Source organism: Nematolebias whitei, chromosome 16, assembly GCF_014905685.2.
Source record: "Nematolebias whitei isolate Nwh7 chromosome 16, NemWhi1, whole genome shotgun sequence".
In the NCBI taxonomy this organism is placed as follows: Eukaryota; Metazoa; Chordata; class Actinopteri; order Cyprinodontiformes; family Rivulidae; genus Nematolebias; species Nematolebias whitei.
The window spans coordinates 15,463,067-15,489,168 of NC_056513.1; the positions used below are offsets into that span (position 1 = coordinate 15,463,067).

The 26,102-nt window shown below is 41.1% G+C and overlaps 2 protein-coding genes across 2 annotated transcripts in view; one reads left to right on the top strand and one right to left on the bottom strand.

The window, feature by feature from the left end:
• Positions 1-25,818, top strand: part of slc5a10 (solute carrier family 5 member 10) — a 35,567-nt gene extending 9,749 nt beyond the window's left edge. The window contains exons 5-15 of the mRNA XM_037689725.1: positions 352-456; positions 570-675; positions 2,474-2,554; positions 2,639-2,844; positions 8,293-8,428; positions 16,831-16,938; positions 17,027-17,177; positions 17,844-18,012; positions 22,456-22,671; positions 25,400-25,493; positions 25,610-25,818. Of these exons, the coding sequence (XP_037545653.1) occupies positions 352-456; positions 570-675; positions 2,474-2,554; positions 2,639-2,844; positions 8,293-8,428; positions 16,831-16,938; positions 17,027-17,177; positions 17,844-18,012; positions 22,456-22,671; positions 25,400-25,493; positions 25,610-25,803 (1,566 nt within the window). The 3' untranslated portion in view covers positions 25,804-25,818. The remainder of the gene's footprint in view (positions 1-351; positions 457-569; positions 676-2,473; positions 2,555-2,638; positions 2,845-8,292; positions 8,429-16,830; positions 16,939-17,026; positions 17,178-17,843; positions 18,013-22,455; positions 22,672-25,399; positions 25,494-25,609) is intronic.
• Positions 3,678-14,916, bottom strand: LOC119422363 (protein FAM83G). Its single transcript, XM_037689724.1, has 5 exons — positions 14,083-14,916; positions 12,514-12,681; positions 11,500-11,624; positions 9,126-10,515; positions 3,678-4,625 (listed from the first exon to the last, which is right to left on the bottom strand). The coding sequence occupies exons 1-5, from the start codon at positions 14,569-14,571 to the stop codon at positions 4,254-4,256; spliced, it is 2,544 nt and encodes an 847-aa protein (XP_037545652.1). The 5' UTR covers positions 14,572-14,916; the 3' UTR covers positions 3,678-4,253.
• Positions 25,819-26,102: the final 284 nt, after the last annotated feature.

Below are 26,102 nucleotides of genomic sequence, written 5' to 3' on the forward strand. Positions count from 1 at the left end.
CCCTGACAAGAAAACACACACCTAGGTGTGTGTTTTCTTGTCAGGGCGGGTTGTGCAGGTAGATTTAGGTGCTGAAAGTTTTCTTCCTGAACAAGGATTCCCTACTTTGTAAATTCCTCAGCAGGGAGTTTCACTGCATTTCGCCACCAGCAAACCTTCCAACGACAAAGATCAAACAGTTACTTATTCAGCTTTTTGTTAGTACATAATTATGATCCAAGGTAAAGGATGAGCGCAGCTTGTCTAATTGCATCAGTTGGATCATACCAAATTCTCCGGTGCTTTCCCAGTTTGGCCTCTCTTGTTGAAAGCAGCTCGATGTGTTAAAAACGTACAACTGTGTGTTATCAGATCGTCACAATGCCAGAGTATCTGGGGCGTCGCTTTGGAGGTGAGAGGATCCGAACTTACCTGGCTGTCCTCTCACTGCTGCTCTCCGTCTTCACAAAGATATCGGTAGAACAGTGACGGATCATACACCCCACACAGAATCAAGTTTAAACACACAACTCTTTTCTAATACAAACCTTTGACCTTTCTGTTGACAAACTGTGTGTTTGTGCCACCAGACTGACTTGTACTCTGGAGCTTTGTTTGTTCAAGTGTGCCTGGGATGGAACCAGTACCTGTCCACGGTCCTCATGCTGGTCGTCACTGCCCTCTACACTATTGCAGGTGACCATACACACTAATAGTGTAAATGTTTATGAAGCATTCGCACTATTGTGATCCATTTTTCTTCTGTATATGTTTTGGGGCGTGTTTCTCGTCCCGCAGTTTTCAGTTTATTTCAACAAATCATATCAAAACGTTCAGCTCTTTCAGGACAATCCTGCTATAACGTTTGGTATTGATGCTTTTTGAAATATTTAGCCTTTTCTGCCAGTTTTTTCTTCTTAGGAAATGAATTGAGCTCATTTTACATCCTTCATATCTTTAGATCAGTTTACACCGTTTACAACCTTTTACTGCTCCTTTCACATTTTGTTCTGATTCAGCTTGTGTGCAAATTAAAACATTTTTTCAACTACTTTCAGCTGTTTTTTTTTTCAGCTGTTTTGTGATCCTTTCAGATTTTTTCTGCTAACTACATTTTTGTGCTTCTTTTAATTTCTTTCTAATAATTTCAACTTATGTTCCTTTTGGCTTATTTCTGCACGTTTCAGCGTTTTCTACTATTTCAGCTACTATAAGCCAATTTAAGCTTTTTCGGCTAATTCCACATTTTTTGTGCTCATTTCAACTTTTTTCAGCCTAATTCACCAAAATTGTGCTCTTTCCATTTCCTTCTGGTACTTTCAGCTTCTTTCTGCTTTGTTAGCTACTTTTCAACTTTTTCCCAGATAATTTTGACTTTTTTGTGCTCAAGCTTTCAACAAAAGTGTTCTTTCTGCTTTCTTCTGATTATTTAAGCTTGTTCTACCTTTTCAGCTACTTGTTTTTAGCAACTTTAGCTAATTTCAGCTGTTTTCAGATTAATTTAAATTTTTGGGGCTAATTTCTGCTACTTTTAGCCTAATTAACTTCTTTAGGCTAATTTCAGCTTGTTATGCTTGTTTCATCATTTTTTTTTTGCTAGTTTCATCTTTTTCTATTTCAGCTACTTTTTAGCTGTTTTGTGCTAAATGTAGCTATTCTAGCTAATTCCACATTTTTGTGTTTATTTCAGCTCCTTCCACTTCTTTCACTTTTAAGCTTCTTTCTGCCCTTTCAGCTACTGTTTAGATTTTTTTTGTTGCTAATTTCACATTTTTTTAGCTAGTTTCTGAACTTTTGTGCTAATTTCTGCTTATGTAAACCTAATTCAGCAAATATTTGTTTCTTTCTGCTTTCTTCTAACTGCATTTTCACAGGAAATGCAATTTATTTAGTATAAAACTGGCTTTGTTGTACTTAAATGGATAGTTTAAACAGTTTGGAAAGGTTATGAACAGTTAATATCTTACCTGTCGTAGATAGCTCTTCGAATTAGCTCAGTTTGAAGAACTCTTTGAGCTGTATGTCTTCCAGCACTTGGGGAGAAATATCTCAATAATTCTGTCAGGGTCATTGTGTAATGTGAACCTGACAGCAGAGTCGAGGTTTAAAGAAAAAACGTTTGCATGAGCTACTATTAAATTTTACGACTGACGTTTTTTAAGACGGCTAAATCTGCTCTGGAATGGTGCCTGTCTGCTCGGATTGTTTTTGACAAAGCTAAGGCATCTGAGTCCTGGTTCTTTTACCCTTTTTTTATTTATTGAAATAAATAAATAAATAAAATACATGTCTCCATAAAGGTGCAGGAAAGCCAAACATTTACTTGTTGCAGCTGCTCAAATGTGAGAATTTGCTGGAGAAAAAAAAGTAATGAAACTAATTTGTGCATATCAAATGCAATTTTTCCTCAATTCTCTTTCAGGATTAAGTCTAAAATATAATAACTTAGTTGACAGAATAATAAAAATAAGTGATGGTGAAACTGTCCTTTCAGGTGGTCTCGCTGCTGTTATCTACACAGACACTTTACAGACATTCATCATGTTTGTAGGCGCCATCATCCTAACCATCACAGGTATGCAACTTCCATCATCCCAAACAAACCATGTGCACGGTTTCTTTTTACACACTGTAGCTAAAAAACATGTTTTATCTGTAGCTTTCAATGAAATTGGTGGCTATGGAAATTTGGAGAAAGTCTACAGCAAAGCAGTTCCCAGTAAGATTGTCCCAAACACCACCTGCCACCTGCCGAGGGCCGACGCCATGCACCTGTTCAGAGATGCCGTCTCCGGAGACCTGCCCTGGCCTGGCATGACTCTGGGCCTTACCATAGTGGCCACCTGGTACTGGTGCACTGACCAGGTAGAACTCACACACAGTCAACTCGGGTTTTAATCTGTCTGTAGGAAGCTGCATAGAAGGAACCAGATGGGTCAGTATCACCTTTCTTCTAAATGCCCCAAACATGAACATTCAATCTAAAATACACTGTGATGTATGAGAAGACTCAAGTTCAAGAACAGCGTATTGCAGAACCACGACGCTCATAAATCGTGAAGTTACTAACATAATTATGGTGGCTTGACCCTTCTAATGGGAAAGAGCAAATGAAGACGGGTCGATTTTAACGCCGTAAATAAATTTGAAGGAATGTTCTCCTCAGGGCCTACTGAAGGCAGGTCGACATTCTTTAGGTTGGGTTTGGTTTGCTAAAACAAGTCTACTCGAGGTAACAAAGACTGATCGGGGATAAGATGTTTTAAAAAGCACGAGCTAGACCGATATCGGCCATCGGTATCTCATCTGAGACTGAAAACAAAAAGTGATGCATTAGTTTGTGATCACGTGCACACATTGACGTGTAGACCTATTAATCTCTGTGAATTTAGTGACGGAGGTTAGAGCGTACTGCAAGCTCACACCAGTAGATGCATCCTTGTGACATTTCGTTCTCTTTTAATCGTCTTTCCAGCACAAATTTCCCAGCACAGTTTAAGATAGAAAAATGTTTGTGACCCAAAATGTGCAGGTCTTCCTAAAATCCTTTCTGCTCACAAACAGTCGTTACATGAGATTATCTCCAGATCAGCTGTCAGGTTGGAGTTATGTGCCTCCACTGAGTCTTTCTTAAAATATTTTAAAGTGCACTTCAGTCCGATTTAAACGGGTCAAGTCAACAACAGCACGAGTTCAGCAACAGTTCTGTCTTTTTATTTCAAAACGTTCAGATTTAGCCCATGACAACACTTAAAGTAGTTCTACATTCACTCAGATCAATAACCTGTGACAAATACGTAAAAGTAATCAACATGAAAGCCCCGTCCATTGACAGTGTCACCAGTTACACTGCTATCAATAGTAAAATGATCGGTATCACTAAGTACACAGAATACTGTGCGTGTCGGACATGGATTATACTGAAAAGAAACAAAAGTATTTGAGGTAATTTGGAAATTAATGTTCTTGATATTGTTGACAGGATTGAAGTGCCCCAGTTGACTTTACTACATTTCAGTAAAACTAAGTTTTCATGGCATCTCAGGCATGTCTGTAAACAAAAATATCTGATGACTATCAGAAGTTATTTTTGCTCAGACTCTTTTGCGGTTGCAAAATAAATGTAAAATTCATGGTCATAAATAGTTATTTTAGTACTTGCGCTGCAGGGTTTCAAATCAGAAAGCGGACAGAAAGGATCCCATGCTGAAGCATCACCAGTTTTTAAGCAGGAAGTTCGTTTTCCAAACACGGTTCTGTACCGGCCCACGGATCTACCTCACAGCTTTGTTATTCTGAGGTGCTTTCTTCTGATTGGCTCCTCCTCGCATTTTCATATTCCTAAAGTTGCTGAGTTTTGCCAGAGGCACTCCAAGAAACCCCAGTCGGTCGGCTGGTGGCTGCGGTGACGAGCGACCCATCTTCCTGTAGCCGGGGCTGTGTCGCCGTGGTGACCGCCCAGAGCGGGTCTCGACATGCAGCTGAGTGGAACCTGGAGGCGCCGTTTGACCCTGCCAGTAACGGTGGCCTCCAATCACGAGGCCAGCTGCCTGGGGAGGGCGGTGATAACTTCCTGGTTTGGCGATGATTACTTTGGGTCCCCTCAGTCTCGCGTCACGAGCAGGAGATCGTGATGTTTGAAAGAACTGCACGGAGACAGGAAGCAGAGAGAGCTCAGTTTCACCTACAGAGTACTTCATAGTGTGATTCTTGGTGCTCAAACTAAAAAACGTATTACCGTCTAACTCTTTAATAGGTGATTCCTAAGTTTACTTCATCTTTAAAAGTCAATAAATCAAGTATTTTTATCCTAAAGCTTCATTTAATTATACTCTACCAAAGCTGAGGTATTTATTGTTTGAGAGGTTTTAGGTGACATCGCTTCACATTTTGGTTCTTCTTCTTTAAGCTATCAGTCGTTTTGCAAAATGACTAATTTAAAAACAGTTTGAAATGACGTTAAAAAAATGCATCACGTTTATTTAGAGGGAACGCAGATTTTAAAGGAACATAACAGCTGTCGAAATACTTGATTTTACAATGATTTTGATAAAAAAAAAAATGCATCCAATACAATTTCTACACCTTTAAATAATTGTTTAGGGGTTAATGAAACTTAAACTCATTAGGGGTTTTGTAAAATATGCATAAGAAAACAGCAAATATTTCTTGCCTTTTTGTACAACTAAATCTGGCAATCGATTACAGATTTTCTTCTGTTACAGTTCGGATTATCACAGCAAATGATCTTAGCACCAACTTTTACTTTAACGTTCGCCACTGCTCAATATTCTCCACCCAAATAACTCTACTCCTATTCACTCTCGTCCTTTCTTTGAGTCGGTTTTATTCAGAAGAAGAGAGAAGACATTTAACTACAGCAGTCCCTCGTTTATCGCGGTTGTTTGGGCCCACGCCCACCCGTGATAAGTGAAACCACACACTTTGTCATGACATGTGCCAGGCTGTAATCACACTCATCACCTGTTACTCCCAATCTCCCTCCTTAAATAAACTATTTAAATTTAAATACTGTAACATTTTAAATAAACAATCCATGCAGCTTATTTAAAATGTTTATTTAAAACTTTACAGTATTTAAATTTAAACTGTAGAGAAGAGAAGTGCAGCAGGACATTAAAGGGATGTCACACAGCTTCAGCTCTGCAGCACGGAGCAGAAATGTACTTTGATCAATTACACTTGAACAACTGAACGTAGAAGTTCTACAATAATTAAAATAACTTTTAACACTTTTATATTTTGTGATTATGATGATTTTTGCGATGTGACATACTTTGAATTTTATGTTGGAAGACAAAAGTCGATCGGTGCATCTGGACAGCACAACGCTGCAGCAGGAGAAGTGTGTGTGTGTTGTGTGTGTGTGTGTGTGTGTGTGTGTGTGTGTGTGTGTGTGTGTGTGTGTGTGTGTGTGTGTGTGTGTGTGTGTGTGTGTGTGTGTGTGTGTGGCAGAGAAGGAAATCAGCTGATCGACTGCAGGAGGGAGCTTTCCCTTGCACTTGTGGGGTGCACACATGGTGGAAAATAATTTTAAATAATTTTAAATAAACAACCCATGGCTCATCCATCAATCGGTCAATTGTGTCATGTCCAATCTTACTTTGAAAATCTGCGATATAACGAAACTGCAATAAACGAACCACAAAGTAGAGAGGGACTCCTGTATTCACTTTCGACCTGGCTTCTCTGATTCCATGGCTCTGACTCTTATACAGATTTTATCTCTCACACGCTAAGGCAGTCTGACGTGTACTCAGCAAGGTTCAAATGGAAACAAATGAAATAACTCAAAATTGTTGGTAAACAAACCAGAACTGCTGATTTTCCTCATTTATCACAAATCATGGGGTACTTTTAGTAATGAATGATGCAATAGTGGGTACCAAGTATGACTTTTTAATACACATATATTTATGATTAAAAGTTGTATTTTGATAGCTGTTATGGCCTAAAATATCTTGTATGAATGTTTTCAATTTATTTACCGTAGTTAAAATCCAGTTTTAATTAGGTTGACACCAAAAGTTAATTGGACTCAATTATTATTTTACGAGTTTTATTGAACTCTGTCCAGTGACTCATGGGATATTTTTAAAACAGACAAACGAACACACACTGACAAAAACAAAACTACCGTTGCCAGCTAGCAACTGAAGGAACGAACAAAAAAAGGTGTCCAAATGATCCCTTTCTTCACCAATATTTGATGCAACAACTTATAATATATTTATTATTATTAGTTTTAGCAGTAGTGTAGTAGTAATAGTTGTGCTGAACTGATTCTTTACATATAAACAGTGACCAACACCACACAGTTTATCTTTAAAGACGGTTTACCCAAATAAACTGTAAGTAATCTTCAGTTCATAAGAACTGGAAGTACAAGTTAAAACATGAGTAAGAAGCTAATACCAGTACTGAGTGATGTACAAATGTTCAATAAGCATTACCACGCAAAAAAAAACCAAACACTTTCCCATCCACTTACATCTTATACATAACCACGCTGTGTCCGACACGCTGATATTAACTGTTACAACAATGTGGCATTTCGTAGGAAAAGCTCTAAAATGACTCATCTTGTTCAACTAAACTTTGTGTGAATGCCAAATTTACCAAGCAACCTGCTGCTGCTTGGTCATCCTCAAGACTAATTGAGAAAAGTCACAGTTATACAAATGTGATTTATAGCTACAAGACTGGAAAGCTTTAAGGCAATAATAAAAGCCAATTTAATGCTAAGTGCCTTGTGTCTAATAATGGTTATTACATCTTGTTAAATATTTCTTACACACTTAGATGTGGTGTTTAAAAACTATACGCTAAACAAAAATTCCTATTATTTTTTTTAGTGTTATGCCAAAATTCAAACAAGGGCCAGTCATGAATAAAAAAAATAAAATAACATGTATTGTGCCCAAAACATGTTTAGAGCACGTTCAAACACCACAAGATGGAGGTTTGTATTTCTCGGAAAATTTCCACTAACCTATCCTGTCTTCTTTTGAACTTCACAAATTCTTTGCTTTTCTCGAGTCGACCAAAACAACTGGGGATTAAATTACGTGCTTTAATGAAATGAAAGTGACATTAATAGTTGGAAATAAATCAACTAGGGACACACAGTACTCTAATGTGATTAGCTGTTTTGAAATATGCAAATATACTGTATTAGAGAATACTTTGCACTTCCACTTTGTTTCTGTTTTGTAATTTGCTTTTATTTCTTTTCTTTGTATTTCTGTTATCTGAATCTGGCTCCCCTGTGTCGGCCTTGAATTGGCCAACTAGCTCAAACTCTCCTGGATGTTATGTGAACAAGAAGCTCTGCTCCCCCTCTCCCATAGCCGCTCCATTCCCGAGGACATCTGTGGACCTGTGTCAGAGCTAAGCCGGCTGACAGACAGCACCATCTCTTATCAGGACTATGCGGACTAACTGGCAGTGTCGACAGACAAACTCACCGCCTTCGTCAGCCTTATGCATATATGTATCATGATGTCATCATTGTGTTGCTGTTTTTGTGCTGCGGGTTTTTTTTGCAACTTTCACACCATGTCCCGTCTAGGACACAATATGAGATGATTTTTTTTTTATAGCTCCCCTTTCCCCGTGTTTCTCTTTTCCTATCTAAATGAAAAAGGCTGCACCTCCCATGGGGCCGCGGCCTCAGACACCTCCGTCCCCCCATGTCTGTTTGTTTATGTTTTCCTCGGACTGTACTGAAATGTAAATTTGTTGTGCTTCGGTGCAGTGACAATAAAGCTGATTCTGATTCTGTATAAACAGGTTATCGTACAACGATCTCTTTCTGCTAAGAACATGAGTCACGTCAAGGGAGCATCAATCTTCGCTGCTTATCTGAAGATACTGTCTTTCATCATCATCATCCTCCCCGGCATGATCAGCCGAGCCTTATATCCAGGTGCGAGCACTCGTGTGGGTGGACGCACGCAAGTATGCGCACACACACTCACACAAACGCACACATTTTAATAAGAAAGAGAAAAGTAGATGATCAGTTTAAACAGGTAGTGACTTGCTCTAATACCAGTGTTCAAACACACCTATTTTGATACGTTTGCATAACACAGAGTTGTGTATGTGTGTGTGGGGGTGTGTGTGTGTTATGTAAGTATTTGTTTTTCCTGTAAATCTGTTCATAAAAGGAACATTTATGTTAATCTCCGGACTTTCCCAGTAATTACTCATTACACTTAAGTTTTAAAGATTAAGCCAAGTACTGTCATGAAAAGATGTTTTCTCCATTAATCATTAAATCTGTTGCTTTTAATAAAAATGTGGGAAAAACTGGGTAAAATATCGTCACACTTCCTAAACACCAACGATAAAACATTTTTTTTTCAATCCTGCAGCCTAAAAATTCAAACACAATTTACAATTCTACAAAAAAAAAGCCTGTTTTGTTTTATTTACAACAAATGTGAGGAAGACAGTCACCATGAGTTTTATTGTCTAAACTTTAAATAATACAAACTGCCAAGAATATTAAATACAAATAGAGACTTGATAAAACATTGTTGGTGGGTGTCATTTTCCATAATCGATTTATCATCAGTTTTTTGGGAATGGTATTAAAAATTATTGTACGGGTGGCTCACCTGTCCTGTGTTCTTGTGTCCTGGGGAGTCGTGGCTCTGTCTGCGCAGCTGCTGAGACAGAAGAATAAGGGAAATGCTGTCCTCTGACTGTATGGGCTCTCGCAGGTCGAGCATGCTTTGAGAGAAGCGGGCCATCATGTTGAGTCCATCTCCCGGACGATGCCCTCGGCCTGATCCCGTCTGCCCCCCGTTGACAACTGGAGTGCTTGGTTCCTGAGGCGAACAATCATAAAACTCCTCTTCTGATCCTGCAGAAGCACTTGAAGGGACTTCATTGACCATTCGGTCACAGTTAACCTTAGTGCTATCCTGGCTACCCTCCTCGTTGCTTCCAGAGTCTCTGTCTTGGCCCATTGATAAAATTCGGCTGCGGGTTGGTGTCAGCTGCTCCTGTTTTAGCTCTTTGTTTAGACTGTCCAGTTGGTCCATTTTCATCAAAGTGACCTGCGCCTCACCAGGCTGCTCTGACAAGGTGGGATCTATGACCAACTGCAGCGTGCGGCGTTTGGGAACAGGAGGTGCTCCAGTTGTTGTCTCTGGAGTTTGTGCAACACTGTCTGTAGGCTGTGTATTAGCAGCAACTTCAGAGGGTAATGCAGATGTGTCTTCATGTGGTTTGGGTGTGTCCTGTGTTGGAGATGTGTCGGGCTGTTGAGAGGATTCTGTACAAGCAGTTTGATCTTTATTTATAGCTCCGTCCTGTTTGAGAGTTTTATCTGTAGGACTTGTGGGAACAGCAGCTTTTGGGCTTGTGCTCCCTGACACATTTCCAGCTGTTTGTGCATCTTCTGCATCCTGACTTGAATCCTGTTCCTCAGCCTGGGCTGGTACAGTCAGGGGTGCACTGAAGCGAATAGCCTGACTGATCTCAAACCTTTCTGACCTCTGCAAGTGAACCTGATTGGACCTTTTGTCATCTCTGATATTAATGAAGCCAATCACATCACTTGGGGGGTCTGGCTCTGGCCAAGTGGGCAGGTATGGGATCAAGTTTGCTTTCTCCAGATTGACTAACCCAGGATGTAGGGATGGCTCTTCAATAACCTCCTTAAGACGTCCTTTTGGCACTTTCAGCCCAGTGGGATTCTGCAGGTTTGAGTTCTTGTTGCTGGAGTTCTGGTCAGAGGGGGCGGGACTCGTGTGGGTCCCAGTGGCAACAAGTGCATATTTGGGATTGATGAGCTTCCTGGCCACAGCAGCTGAGACGGGAGCAGGAGCCAGCTGAGGGAGCGGGTCAGGGACTGGCTCGTCTCCCATTTGAACCTTGTTGAGGGACACGCCTCGTGACATGAGGTAGAGGCCTTGAAACTGAATGTCGAAGGTCTCCACCGCCTGCCCTGTGATCACAGTGATGAGGTTGCGATCCAAACGAGATGAGGACCAGGTGAAGCTGGAACACCACAGAGAGGAAAACATCAATCCACAGCAGCAACTTGGGATGTTGTCTTATAGCTTGAGAAGACCCAAATCATAGTGCGTTAGTTTAATTATTACACCAGACATTTGTTCCCTGAAGTCACGTCTCACATACTGCTCTTTGATCAAACCAAAAATGACTCTCAACTTCCTTCTGAACAAGAGAGCTAATGCAAAACCTCCTGATGCACACAGCTATACATAGATGGCTGAGGTTCTTGTGCACGTGTGCTTGAAAATTTGCACAAACTGGAAAAATTGGCTTTAGGTGATATCAAGAATGCTTCAACAAGTCACTACTGGTCTGAAAGGAAATGCAGTAAATGGTGAAAACATTCCAGACACAATGCGTAATGTTTGTGAGATCTGAGCAAAATGTAAGTGCGTTAAGATTTGCTCAAATATTTAATTGTATGAGTTAATGTCTTATCTTCTCACGTCAGCAAAGAGAAAAGGACATGTTTGAGCATAGTGCTGTCAGTCTTAAGTCCTTTATGCGAACAAATAGAAATACAATGGTTCTAAAAAAGGCTTTAACGGCGTATTAACACATTATAAGCCTAATTTTAGTCGTTCGGCTCTCCAGCAGACACTGAGGACAATATCTGCCTCTGTAGCTGCCACATTCTTGTCTTTGTTCATCAGATAGTTGCTAATGTTTTCTGTCAGCTATTTTTTACTGAGAAGTATGTGTGTGCATGATTTATAGAGGAAAAAAATGCAGCTTCCTTTCTGCAGCTGAAAACGAAGAGAGTTTGAGTAAGTGGTGGAGATTAAACTAAACCAGAGAAGTTGGGAGGGGGAAAAAAAAAAAAAACTTAAAAAATGTTAATTAGAGCCTTGTGGAACCACAGAGTTGAGTGAATATTCCTTGGGGGATTAGTGGTGTTTTTTTATTTTGTTTTAATAGGCAGCAGATTTGTTAACAGGAGAAGATTTCACAGCATTCACTGCTCACCTGTATGAACCAGAGATGGCTCTGTCTCCATCCACCAGGAGAAACTTCTCGCTCAGAGAACCACGCACCTTCTGGGCCGATCTCGTGAAGAACTCCACGCCTCCGCAGCATCGCACTCGCAGATTCTACAAACACATGCACGAGCGTGGGATTAACTCTAGATTTGTACTGATGGGCGAAGGAATTGTAACGCATAGAGGAGAAATAAGGGCAACAAGCGAGTGGAGAGACTCAAAAGAAGGACTGCTTTGAAAAAAAAGTCGATGCTCAGCATTATTAATACCACATCTTTATATTGAGTGGTTGTACAGGTTAGAGCGTGGACTCTGTGTTTCTGCTTGCTTGTAGGACACACCCTGTGGTGTTTGTCTTCATCTCTGTGATAAGGGTGTGGTTTCAGTCTGAGCGCTGGTTCTGTGCGAAATCTCACAGGAGCAGCTAAAGAAAAGAGCCATAAAGGCTTACAATAACCGCAAAGAGAAAAGAGATAAGAAAGGAGCTGAAGAAGGAGAGAAATCCAGCGCTGTGAGGAAGGAATACAGAGAATTGAAAGAGAAACCTGATTAAAGAGACAGCCAAGTGAGAGCGTGGTATAATAATGGCCCGCAGCGCAGACGGGAATGTGTTCGCTACCTTCCTGGCTTCCAGTCTAAAATAAATTAAAAACAAAATTCCCTGAAAATGCTAAGTGTTTTCCTGTTAGTGGCTAGACCAGTTTAACTCACGGTTCCAAATAATTACAGAAAAACATAAACAATTATCAGCCTGTGGGGATGAACTGGCTGCTTCATGCAACTTACAGACCTGCAGGCAAATAGTCTAAATTAATGATGCACCGTACTTGTTCATAATTATTAAAACAAGTGGCTTTGTTAAGAACTGTTTCTTTCTTAAATAGCAAAGTGTTGCTGTTTAAAATAATTTCCACGGTTGCGACGTTGGTAAGAGGAGCCATCTGTCCTAAGCGGGTTATCAAAACATCATCCGTGTGCGCATGTTTGTCTGCGTACAAACCTTTAGATGCCCACGGTGCATATCCACTCTGCCACACATGGATAGAAAGCTGGGAACTGCGGCCATGTCGATGATTATGTACACAGGTATTCTGCGTTTGTAGGACGCGTCCAGAAGGTCCCGAAAGATATCTACATCTGTAAAGGCGTCCATCACCACAGCGATGACCTGAAAAACACACACAGGAAACCAAAGCTGGTGTTAGTGCTTCCTGGGCCGAGGGCAGGTTCAATTTGAGCTGCTCTTCTCAGCATTAAAAACAGATTAAATCCACAGAAGAAGCAGGACACTTGTGAGAACTGAACAGGTTGAGAACTATATATTCCTGTCCTGAAAGGAGATGTTTCTTCACTAGACTGTTAGAAACAAAGAATGTTTTGCAGTGTGGTGATAAAATGTAGCTCGGCTGGACACAGTGTGTTCTTCTGCAGCGCTGCACCACCACACACAGAACAGTACTAATAATTACTTAGCCCAACTAAAAGTTAAAAATCACACAACTTAGGAAAAGTGAGCACAGAAAGTGAACATTTAAGTGACCGAAACAGACAATATTTTAAATAACTTCATACTTTACAAGTAAAAGAAATTTAATACGGAGTCAGAGCTCCATTGATTCAAGTTTTGATGATTCTTTTGTTTTTATGACTTGAACCTGTACCAGAATGAGGATGTGTCAGAAGTTATGCTTATAAAAGGTAAAAGTCATGCATGTGGTGTTGGTGTGTAACACATTCACTGACGCAAGTGCATTTAATTTTTTCGACTGGTAAATCAAGCTCAGACTTGTCTAAAAGAAACCTTTGCTGAATGCATGTTTGAACGCTTGTAGGGAGGTGAAGCCAGTTTGTGACTCAAGTATGAAGCAAATAAGGAGATCTTGAAAGAGCAGAAAAGGTGAGCTCTGGGTTAGATGAAATTAGAGACAATGGATTAAATTTAATCCGAGTTAACTTTGCCAAGTCTGCATTGCTATAAGCAGAATGAATGCAGAAAAGACAGTCAAGCATGTCATAAAGCAATGGTTACTTGCAAAATCCAATGAGCAGACAGTTATACCAGTTAATATAACCAGTTTGTAACCCATTTAATTTCCCTTTGGGATTAAAAAAGTATTTTATTTATTTATTTTTATATATATATGCTGACTTTCATGACTTATCAGGCACAGTAGGAACATAGAAACAGTCCATAAAGTAAATGTTATCATTATGATGGAGATAATCTTAATGCTCACATTTGACAAGCAGAGACCTTTTGTTATTGGTTTGGATTGCCCAATCATCAAATCATGCTGCTAAATTCTTTGTATACACAAAAGTTATTTTCAGATTAACATTTTACCTCTGAACTTCTTTTCACAATATGTTATTTTAGTTTTATGAAGTTTTGTTGTTGTGTCAGACATGTAACTTCTGTTGGTGACGTTGATCATTCAGCAAAAAGAACTTATGCAATGATGCGTTCAATGTTCCTGGAAATAGAAACTGTTGACGCTACTTCCATGTTTTAGCTCAGATGTGTTTGTTCAACTTATTAAAGCTGTACATCAATATCTTCACAACTTACCTTCTGAGCTGATGCGATGCTTTTCCGCACCACCTCCTTGATGTGCGTTTGGCCCTCGGTGGGAGGTTGTGTGTACACGGTCACTCGCGTCACCCCACGGTACGAGATGGATTCAGGCCACCCCAGGTCCAGCTCCGCCACCGAGGCCTCGGACCGGTCCGGCCAGTAGGCGAGCGACACCTCCCCATCTTCTCCTTCTTCCCCCGGCCCCGGAGTCAAGTTACCCGGGCCTGGCGTCTCCGGCTTCAGATGCTCGTACCCGGGCCGGTAGGCCTCCGCCGAGAGAGCAATGCGCTCCAGCTCCGGCTCGGAGAGGAACTCCCGGATGCCGCACTTGTGAACGTAGTCCGTGAACTCATCGCGACCGTTGGCGATGAGAGCCTCGAGCGCGAGCCGTTGGTCCTCGCTGTAGAAAAACTCTGGTTTGCTTTCGCTCACGCGCCAGTTGACGTGGTGGTCGTCCAGGCACTGGATCTGAGACAAAGCCATGACCCTCCCACTGTACCCCGTCTTTAGTGAGCAGTTATCCTGAAACCACCCTGACCCTAACTCCAGTCGTCCGTCCAAAGGGTCAAGCCTCGAATAGGACTCATTACGGTTCACACAATATCCACGTGACGTGGGCTCGTGCGTTCGTGAACGGATCCATTTGCGTGGTTAAAAAAAAAAAGTTTCACAAGAAAAAAACGCTCTAGACCACAGACCCGGATCGCTGGCGACTGAGCCGGCAGGTGTAGCTGTAGTTGGAACAAAGCTCGCCCGCCCAGAGCCACGCCTTTACCTGAAAAGGGGCCGGAGCTCCGGCCGCGGCCTCGCAGCTCCAGCAGACACCGGGCAGGAAGAGTAGTCTGCCCGTATGAGTCACCTCCAAAGCGAACAGAAGCGCCAGCCCTCCAGTAAACTGTTGAAACTACCAGTGAGTCAGTCCAACTGTCGGCGCTGACGAGTCACTTTTCCTCCGTCGTCTGACTGAGGAGCTCCACAGATGTTCAGACAGCTGTTGCACAAACGTGGCACGAACCAGACCCAGCTCTCGCCGAGTCTTGAGTCTATGGGAGTCCGGGGCGGTTCGTGTAGTTTCCTCAGGTCGCATCAACTTGGGCCCCAGCGGAGGAGCGCGCGTCCGACCATGGAATCCGGCAACGGAAGCTCGGTCACCCGGGGCAGAAAGGCGGAGTGTCCGGTGGTTGGATCGGAAAGAGGAGATTTAAACTCCACCCTCTGCTCTGAACGGTTGTTTGTTTTTCTTCCTCAAAACATAAAAGTTGTTGCGAAAAACAAACAATCCATACAGCTGAACTTTGTGTTTGTATCTGTTCTTATAACTAATGCCACCATCTGCCTGAACAAAATATTTACATAAACATTTTGTCAAAATTACCCTCCTGTGCCATGATTGTGGTTTCAAGAGGCAACAGTATTTAAAAAAAGAGTAATCCCCAAGTTTCATAATAACGCACTATATGAAGGGATTTCCCAGCACTACAACAGTTAGCAGTAAACAAATCACAAAGGAACTCAAAAAGATATTTAAAGGGATTATTTCTTCAATCATATCTGTTGTAAATGTGCTATTTAAAGGTAGATTAGGAAGATAATATACTATTTTAGTTACTGGGGTTGATAAATAGTGTCTTGATGAACTAATATGAGTAAATTTAAAAAATACAATTCATCCATCCATTATCTTCCACTTGTTCCGAAGTCAGGTCTTGGGGCAGCAGCTTGCAAAGGGAGACCCAGACATCTCTTTCCACAGCCATCTCTTCCAGGAGAACCTCAAGGTGTTCCCAGGCCAACCGAGAGAAGTATGTCCTGGGTCTCCTCCCAGTCTGACATGCCCCAAGTACCGGGAGGCACCCAGGGAGCATCCTTACCAAAGTTCGTGACCATAGGTGAGGGTAGGAACGTAGACCGACCGGTAAACAAAGAGCTTTGCCTTACAGCTCAGCTCCCTCTTCACCACAATGGACCAGCACAAAGTCCGCAATACTGCAGACGCTGCACCAATCCGTCTGCCAATCTCATGCTCCATTCTTCCCTCACTCGTGAACAAAACCCCGAGATACTTGAACTCCTCTACTTGAGGCAGAGCCTCACCCTTGACCTGAAGAGAGCAACCCACCCTTTTCCGAGTGAGGACCATGACCTACTGCTTCTCATCTCAGCTGCGAACCGCTCCAGTGAGAGCTGGAGATCACGGCATGATGACGCCGACAGGACCACATCATCTGCAAAGAGAGATGGAATCCTGAGGCCACCAAACTGGAAACCCTCCGCCCCCTGGCTGCACCAAGAAATTCTGTCCTTAAACGTTATGAACAGAATCTGTGACAATGAGCAGCCCTGGCGGAGTCCAACGCCTACCCTGAAGGGGTCTGACTTACTACCGGCAATGTGAACCCAACACTCACACCACTTGTCGAGAAAAATACAACAGTTTCACATTTTTTTGCACTGCAGCCTGTGCTCATTCTGACTCATTTTGCCAGCACGGGTCGCATATACTGTAGTATAAGCTTATCAAACATGTAAATCGTACTTTATTTTCTGACAAAACAAACTAAGTTAACTGTTTTGTACGTGTTTATTTTTTTAACCTATCGTGGAAATAAAGAAAGCAGCAGTTTTCCATAAAAAAAATTAAAAAAAACTGCAAGTGCAGAAGTGCTTTGTGGAAAAAGAAACATGGACTATATTTTTTCTTCCACCACTGTCACAGCAATAGATTGTGTTTTCATGTTGCAGACTCTGTGGGGTGTGTGGACCCAGAGGACTGTGTGAAAATCTGTGGAGCCGAGGTGGGATGTACCAATATTGCTTTCCCTAAACTGGTCATTGAACTCATGCCAAGTGGTGAGTTTTTATTCAAAGTAATCTCAGTTGTTAAATACCTGAACATTTTGTCTTTACTTAAATCTGTGTGCCATTGTGTGTGTTTAAGGTTTGAGGGGACTGATGATAGCTGTGATGATGGCCGCTCTGATGTCTTCACTGACCTCCATCTTCAACAGCAGCTCCACCATCTTTACCATGGACATCTGGAAGAAACATCGACCACGAGCCTCTGAGAGGGAGCTGCTGTTGGTCGGCAGGTATGCGGGACAACACCGAGGGATATAGCCAGATAACATTTGTCCTAAAGTCCTTAAAGAGATAGTTCACCATTAGTACAATTAGTAATACACACAACAATACACATAGTTAGTATTATACTTGGTATACATGTAGATTGCTTTTCCAGCAGCCTTGATTTGGAGAAGTGGCTTGTAATTCTAACTGGACTGATGAGCTAACGGCTAGTTCCAGTGAGGCTAACACTAAACTGTACTGTTGCTGTCTTAAAAAGGATCAAATCTACATATTTACATAGCATTTTCTTGAGAATATTGTCTAATAAAACTTTACATTGCTGCCAGTTTCCCATTGCAGTTATACCAGCAGAAATACTATGATATTCTTGCTGGAAGTGCTACAGCTAGCTGCTGCTGTAAAGGTTTATAAATAATTAAAGTTGCTTTAAGATGGCAGCAGTTCATTGTGGTCTTGCTCCCACTCTAACCTAAAGCTCATCAATCTGATCAGGATTAAATTGATGTTTCTTCAAACTGAGGTCGTTTAAGGAGCTATTTGCAACAGGTAAGATATTAATTGTTCACAACTTTTCCACTGAAGCACACTTCAAGGGATCTGGACTGTTGCTTTAGAACCAGGATGTATCTGTTAGTGAGAGATGCTGATTCCCTTGATGTCTGTCTCAGGATTGTCACGGTGATTTTGGTGGTGGTGAGCGTGGTGTGGATCCCCATCCTCCAGTCAGCCAACAGCGGGCAGCTGTACGACTATATCCAATCAGTGACGAGCTGCCTGGCGCCGCCCGTCACAGCTGTCTTCACGCTGGCAGTGTTTTGGAAGAGGACCAATGAGCAGGTAGGATCAACAGTGTATTGAGAATCAGGACATCTTTGCATGCTGAAACTGGCACAAGTGATGGGTAATCTCAAGATGTTGGTTTGCAGCATTCAAATGCAAGAAAATATGTTTATATTTTTGCACTGCTCAAGCAACAAGTAAAACCCAGTCTCCCCGACCCCCTCTGTGCTGCACTGGTGTAGTTTTATTAGCCTCACGTGACATTCAGCTTTGCACAGCCGTTTCTCTCCCTCCTTCGTGTGCAGTTCTTTGTGTGGAAGTGTGAACTCGTGTGTTTGTTCATGGTTCTCATTCCTCTTAAGAAGTGATGTGTTTGTCGTTTTCTGTTAAAGAACCAGCGAGAGTGAACTTTGTTCTCAGTTCAAAGCACACAACTCATTGTCCAAAACAAGAGTGAGTGAAAGTTTGTCTGTTGCCAGATAAAGACTTGATAGTGACGCACACACAACAGAAGGTAACGATACTGTTGTTGCAATGAGCACGCTGAGACAATAACTCGTGTTGAAACATTGTTCGTCTGCAAGTAAAGACCGGTCTGCTGAATGTTCAAGATTCATTCTCTTTTAATAAAGTTCTAGGTGTGCCTGTTGTGGCATCCTGTTCAAATGCTGAAAACGAGAGGACTTCCAATGTTTTTCAGCATTAACAAGATTAATATTCCTTCACTGCCCTGTTGAATGTTACCATACACCAAATCAGAGGAGCTATAAAGATTAGTTTGCTTTTATTATTTTGGCCTTACAATGAAGCTGTGTGGGATTACAGATTGAGTTACAGGACACAGGGCATTTAAATTGTCTATGCTTCTATAACACCTTTTTATACTCGTAGCGTCCACAAAGCACTTTACAATGTGCTTCATACACTTCTTTAACACACATACAGTGGTGTCTATTTTCTGTTTTTAATTGTAAATGGTAAATGGACTTCTTTATAGCGCCTTTTTATATTATCAAGATACTCAAAGCGCTTTACACTACAATCTGTGCCCTCATTTACCCATTCATACTGAACTCTACTAGATCTATTTAAAGAATGATCAGTGCTTTATCACATTCATGCACCGATGGGACACACATCGGATGCAATGAGGGGTTCAGTGTCTTGTTCAGGGACACTTCAGCATGTGACTGCTGGTGGAATGGATCCCCCAACTCTTGCATTGGTGGACAACTGCTCTAACCAGTCAGCCACAGCTGCCCTTAACGTTTCCATTTCTGTTTGAGTTCAGAAAAACAAGGAGCCTACCCCACACCTCATTATTTAAAATCTTTTTGACCACACTAACATATTTAGTGATGGTAATATCAGTCGGTTAAGCACAAATTAACACATCTTAACAGCATGGTCCCCTCATGACGTATGATTCTGGTCATCCTCTGGTGCCATCAGCAGGTCGACTCTTCAGTGGTTCCCAACCATGGTCCTTGAGGAACACCACCCCTGCATATTTTAGTTGTTTCCCTGCTTTGACACACCTGATTTGAATGAATGGGGGAGGAAATAATTAAATCACTGAATCAGGTGTGTTGGAGCAGGGAAACAACTAAAACATGCAGGATGCCGTTCCTCAAGGACCAGGCTGGGAACCACTGAGTTAAACAACAATGGCATGCACTGTCATAAAATTAGCACAACACATTTGTCTTCTTTATTTTTGGTAACAATAGCAACAACATTAATGGTTAATACTTACCGTATATAGCACCTTTCTATCTAACCAAAATACTCAAAGTGCTTTACAACACACTCTGTGTCCTCATTTACCTCCACACACACATTCATACAGCACTCTACTACATCTCTACAAAGATAATCTGAATCTGTAGAGAATAATCAGAGCTTTATCACATTCATGCACTGATGGGACACACATCAGAGGCAATGAGGGGTTCAGTGTCTTGCTCAGCGACACTTCAACATGCATCTGCAAAATGGTGGAATCGAACCCCCAACTCTCATTGGAGGACAACTGCTCTAACCGCTCAACCCCTTAATTCAAATTCAAATTCAAAAATACTTTATTAATCCCAAAGGGAAATTAATTGTTGTTGTAGCTCATCCAGGTTTCATTAGAGTTGTTATAGATGCTGATGGCTGTGGGCAGGAAGGATTTCTTGTAGCGGTCTGACCCACAGCGGATCCGAAGAAACTGGTTGCCCATGCCGATCCCTCCTCCCAGACCCAGCAGACCTCTCGGTCCTCTTGGGCAGCAGGACCACCTGAATGCCAGGCAGAACTCCTCGGTCCTCCCGCTGTCACGAACCACGTTTCCCGCCACCTCCAAGATCTCGGTGGTCAGGCACTTGAGCACCACCTAGATGGGAATGCATCCACGGCACCTCCTCTTCACAAAATTTAAAATTTTATATCTTTATGATTTGGGGCTGTAGTTGAGGTGTTATTTGAGCTTTTGAGATGTTAATTAGCAACTCCCAGTTGTAGAAAGCCACCTTGTTGTCATGGTTACGCATCATAACAAACGTCCAAAAGTAAAAAGGTTTCAGTAAAAATCCTTCCAGCTGCACAGCGTCCAAAACCAGAGGAAATATTCATCCAAAAAAAAGCGATTTACATCCAGAAAAAAGAAAAATTCAAGCAAAATGTCAGAATGAATGTAAGAGAGCTACTCCAACATGCAGCCACCTTGAGCGGCACAATTCTAGAATAATGTAAATGTAAACAAAATTTCCAGTCAAAACAAACCAACTGTGTATTTTGGTTTCTTTTTTTAACTTGTTTTCTGTCAATTGTTTGACCATTTCATCGTTTTCTGTTATAGGCCTTAAATTTAAACTCTGACCTTTGAATCAATCTGACATAAAACGTCTCCTAAACACAAGGAACAAGCTGGTGTTTGGTGTTGACACGTAACAGACAGCTTGGCAGCAAAATAATTTTAAACTTGATCTTCAGGCATTGTGTTACCAGCAGCCTGTCACAACAACACAACTTGTTCCCTTTCTTTAGTTGAATATATGATAAATACACAAGATTAAACAGTTTGACACTTAATATATATATTATACCTTGTTGATGTAAAAAAAAAAAAAGTAATTTAGCACTAAAAAGGTGATTCCCAAAGAGCTTATTGGAGAAAACTTGTCATCAAATCAGTGCCACGTCTCTCTTTTTTATTTCTTAAAGAAGGTTAATTTTTGATCATCTTCTGTTGGGAGGTTTTATTTTATTTATTTATTTATTTATTTTTGTCACCCACTTCTCCACTGTCCTCATCTTTAAGCACATCCTGCGCAACATGTTGTCATTTTAGCTACAATAGAGAAACGAAATGAAAAAGCCAACTAAATCTACAGAAGCATTCAGAAAATCTGAATAACTACTGATCAATAAAACTCCAAATTCTTCTCAGACAGTCTGGCTGCTTGGAATCAAACTATAAAGAAACTAACGCTGGTTTAAAAGTTGCACACACAGTGCGGCACCTGGACGTGTTTCCAGTTCTGCACAGGCTCTCGCTCACATTCCAACATAAAACTAGTTTAGAAATGTGGACAGGGACCAGATTCCCTCCAACAATTTGACCTTTCAGGCAGTCAAGATGACTCGGTGCCAAACTGAACAAAAAGATGTAAACGTTTCAGGGTTTTATGATCAACCAGTGAAGGAGGTTCTTACAGAGATCTACGTGGTGTAGATTTACAGGATCACGCTGATGCTCATCATATATCACGCCCGAGTGGTTTCGATTGCAAAAACACTACGTGAGAATATAAAGTGAGACTGTGAGCAGCAGATAAGTCACCGAGTTCAACACATGTGCAAATAAAGTCATCATGTGGCAGCAGAAACATGGTTTTTTGAACATCACCATCAGAAATCAAGTGCTAGAGCTCAATTTAGAGCCCTGCTGGTGTTGCCTATCAATAGGGATGTCTTAAGCTTTGCTCTAACCCTATTAGTATCGTACAAATACCAGTACACCCCCCCCCCCAATAAAAATATATATAAACAAAAACAAAGACAGTGATAAGACTGCTGGGTATTAAATATCTTTATCTGTTACACTCCATGCACTTATTTCCATAACAAAACACTGAGTCTGAAGATCAAACAAGCTTTTCAAGTTAATGACAAATCGCCAGAGACCGCTTGATTTATTATAGAGATAACTTTTTTTTTTTTATCTGATCGTTGGTGTGACAAGCTAAATGTTTTTTTTTTTAAGTGTTGAGTCAAACAGGTACAATCACATTCTGTGTTTAAACAAAAGGGAACAGAGAGCCAACAGTGTTTCTGTGCATACTTACTGTCACTGAGAGGTGACATGGTGATGACAGCTTAGCATGGTGGGAAAGTGCGAGCGTTCATGCTTCGGGACTTCAGCCGATCCTTCATGGAGGAAATCGTGTATTTGGTTACAGGAAGTCGTGCGATATAATGAATTTGTTTTCTCCGTGCGTGTTTCTGTGATTTCAGGGTGCGTTCTGGGGCCTGATGGTGGGTTTGGTGGGAGGCGTGTGTCGGATGGTTTTGGAGTTCATCTACCCCTCTCCTGGATGTGGCGTCGTGGATACAGCACCTGCGGTGTTACGTGGCGTGCACTACCTCCACTTCGCCATTCTGCTTTGCGGGCTCACTGCCGGCGTGGTTGCTGTAATCTCACTGCTCACACCGCCGCCCAGCCACGAACAGGTGGGCTCACGTCTGCACCGTAAACAGCAGCACTTTAGGAGAAGCGTGATCCTTGTCTGTCTGTGCACCTGCAACTCTAGCTGCTAAAAGTAAAACTGATCAATCTGAGCATGGAGGCTCTAAAGGAGGCCTGCATGAAGAAGAGGAAATCTAAATCCCAAACGCCAAAAACAAAATCCTGCAGCACAAAAGATTTATTGTTACACATTTTAACAACAAACCAAGCCTTTTTATTTGAAGTTTCATTAGATCTCATGACCCATTTTGTCACGTCTTTCATTGCTCAAGCCTGTGCATGAACCCAAAAGGCAAACATGAGCTTTCTGAAGGAACGCCCTGTCTTAACACGGTTTAAGAGAACTAGCCAGAGTTGTGTCATTTATACATTTACCACGCTCACTGTGTATACCAAATCCTCACACGATGTAAGCAAACTTTAGATTTACAAACTGCAGCACCGCACGCTTTATACAAGCTAGAATATACCAAACACCGTCTCCTCCCTTGTACACTCGAGGGCTCGTTGCAGGGTTTGTCAGTGGTTTGCAGATGAAGAATGATCAAATAAAAACAGAAAAATAAAACGCAAAGACAGAACAGTCTGCAAACAACATAATAACACAGATTATATCAGCAGAGCAGGGGGCATCTGTTCAAACATGCACCAGACAGAAGAAGAGCCGTAGCAGCCGATTGCTCAACAACTAGTTTTGTATCAATAAATATGCTGCGTGTGTGTCTGTGGTGTTGAAGAAAGAAAAGAAAGCAATGAACATGCAAGTAGAAAAACTATTAAATGGACCAAGACCACTGAGTTCAAATTAAAATTCTGAAACAGCAAACCTTAGAATAATAAAACTAGAACCCTTTAATTACGCCTTCAAGACAAACTTTATGAAAAAAATAATTTCTTATTTCCTTGGGTGATTGATGACAACAATCAATGATTTTTTTCTATAACATACCCATACCCAACACTTTAATGTTCATTTTGTGAAACTTGCTAAAAAGATTAAATGATAATTAACAACTTATACCAGAGATATTAGTATAAGTAGTCTTATTTCAATAAAATAGTATTATTATTGATACGTTTTTCTCAATTTTAATCTTAGTAACTTAAACTTATAAATCAACAAAAGTAAGGAGTAGGAAAAGTTATCATTTTTAATTTAATTAGCTTAAATTTGCTACCTATACCATGAATTGACAAATCAACCATTTGGTCAAGCACATTTGATTAAAAAAAAAAAAACAATCTGATTTTTTTTTGAGCTGCATCAAGGGTCATAATTCTTTTTAATAAGGCTTTTATTACCAAAATATGTAAACATAAGTATCCATACCTTTCAAAGTTTACCTAAAAACAGTCTGACTTCCTGGTACCATTTACTGTCACAGCGCCATCTGGTGGATCTTTTTAGCATTACATACTTTAACTGAATGGTAGAGGTGGCTCAATCAGTTTGAGTTAGGATATGCATCCCTTCTTTGAATCTTAGTGACTCAAAATGTGGTCAAGTATTTGGTTGACCAGACAGTCAAAGGGTTTTAATAAAAACTGTGACATTTGATCATAGCTGAATGAACTAATTGTACTTTAATTTTTTTACTTTTGTTTCCGAGCCACATACATTAGTATGTTAGCTAAGGTTAGCACAAAGACAAATCGAGTGAAACAGCTTGACTTCTCCAAATGTAAACAAGGTTTAGTTTTCCTTCCTTAACATTTCTTCTTCTTTTTCTTTCGGCTGTTTGACATCCGAAAGACTGCCTCTTCCAGTTTTATCTCCTGTCTTTTTGTCCATGCCATGTCTCCAAATGATAAGAGAAATAGTTGGTCTCACTGCTGTCTTGTTATCCTTCCTGACATTTAATATTGGTAAATTAATACTAGTTAAATCTAGCCACCTATCCATGTGCTAACGCTGCTAACATCCTCCGTCTGCCTGCACGGACCAAAATCTACGGACCCGCCTGGTTCCGCGGGGGAACATTGGATGTTCTCAGTCTGCTGGACCTGGTTCTGGAGTGCAGTCTGCAAGGCAGCTGCTGCGGTCCTTATTATCATCATGCTGCTGACTGGACCATGCTGCTAAGAGAACTGTCATCAGAACCTCTGCCAATAGGACCATGCTGCTGTAGATTTATTTCTTTTTCACTTTTGTCGCCTTGTTTCTGTATTTTTGTTGCATGCATTGAATACATTCTAGTTTATGTTAGTTTAATTGATGTTAGTGCTCGCATTAAGGGTGTAAATTATAGCCGAACAGAACCTACGAGAATCGTGCTGCTGCTGTTCGGTGTATTGTTTTGCACTATTAGTGACTAGCATATATCTTCGATCTTTTAGCGTACCGTTGGGCGTTCGTTTAGCATATATTTTTGTTGAGATCTTAGATGTCAATCATGCCACCCATTGCCTAAAAGGAAACTTCACATATTTTGAAGCTGTGTTCTGTGGAAACCCTATAAGCAATTAATATCTTACCTGTTGTAGAAACGCTTTTTGAATAACCTCTGTGATGTGATGTGAATGACACTAAAGAACCTTGAGTCCTTGAATGTGTTATGAAAAACTTTTAAAATATAAATTAATGACGTGTTCAAACTGTTTTACAGTTCACCTCTTGACAAGGTATTAACTGTTGCTCAATGAAACAAAACAAAAAGAAGATAATAAGATTTTCACTTAGTGATTTAAACGTTACGTTCTCTCCGTTTCCAGATGTGTAACCTGACCTGGTGGACAATAACTGAAGAGCGACAAAGAGATATTCCTCTGCAGAAAGTGTCCCCTGTCAGCCACCGTAGCACTCATGGTAAAAGTCTGAGCACTTTCTTGGTATAAAACCTAGACATGAATCATCTGCAGAGAGAAGCAGCTGTACTGAGTAACTTCCTGTTTCTACTGTGTGTGTGTCTGATGACTATTCAGGCTCGGAGCCAACACGCCGCGTAACGTGCGGCCAGGGGGCAGGACTGTGCGTTGCTGGATTGTCGTGCTCGGATCAGACTCCCGCTCCTAAAGTTCCCAGCATTCGTGAGAGCGTGTTCTGGTCCAGGTTCTGCTGTGCCAACGCCCTCCTGCTGGTCAGCGTGAACATTTTTCTGTACGCTTACTTTGCTTGAATGAATGGTCAGACGTCACACCGATGAGCCTCTGCTTCCTCTGCAGCGACTGAACTGGAAACTGTCTGCAGTGGCTCGTGGGGGTCTGTCACTAATTGACTTTTCTTTAGATTTCACCAGGATCCTTAACACGCAGTTTTATTTCCTGATGTAAAACCAGTTGACTTGGCTTTAGAAATAACTGCATAAAACATTTAAAACTACTAGAGATTATGTTTTCCGAAGTTTTAACAACCTTTTGATTGATTATCTGCATCACTCGCCTTTGCTAGAAGGAAACTTCACATATTTTGAAGCTC

Coding starts and splice junctions, on each gene's coding strand:
- LOC119422363 (XM_037689724.1), bottom strand. CDS start 14,571: ATGGCTTTGTCTCAGATCCAGTGCCTGGACGACCACCACGTCAACTGG. Junction 10,516..11,499: donor GCCATCTCTGGTTCATACAG/GTGAGCAGTGAA, acceptor GTGGTGTTCCAG/CTTCACCTGGTCCTCATCTC. Junction 4,626..9,125: donor GACACAAGAACACAGGACAG/GTGAGCCACCCG, acceptor GTCTCCGTGCAG/TTCTTTCAAACATCACGATC.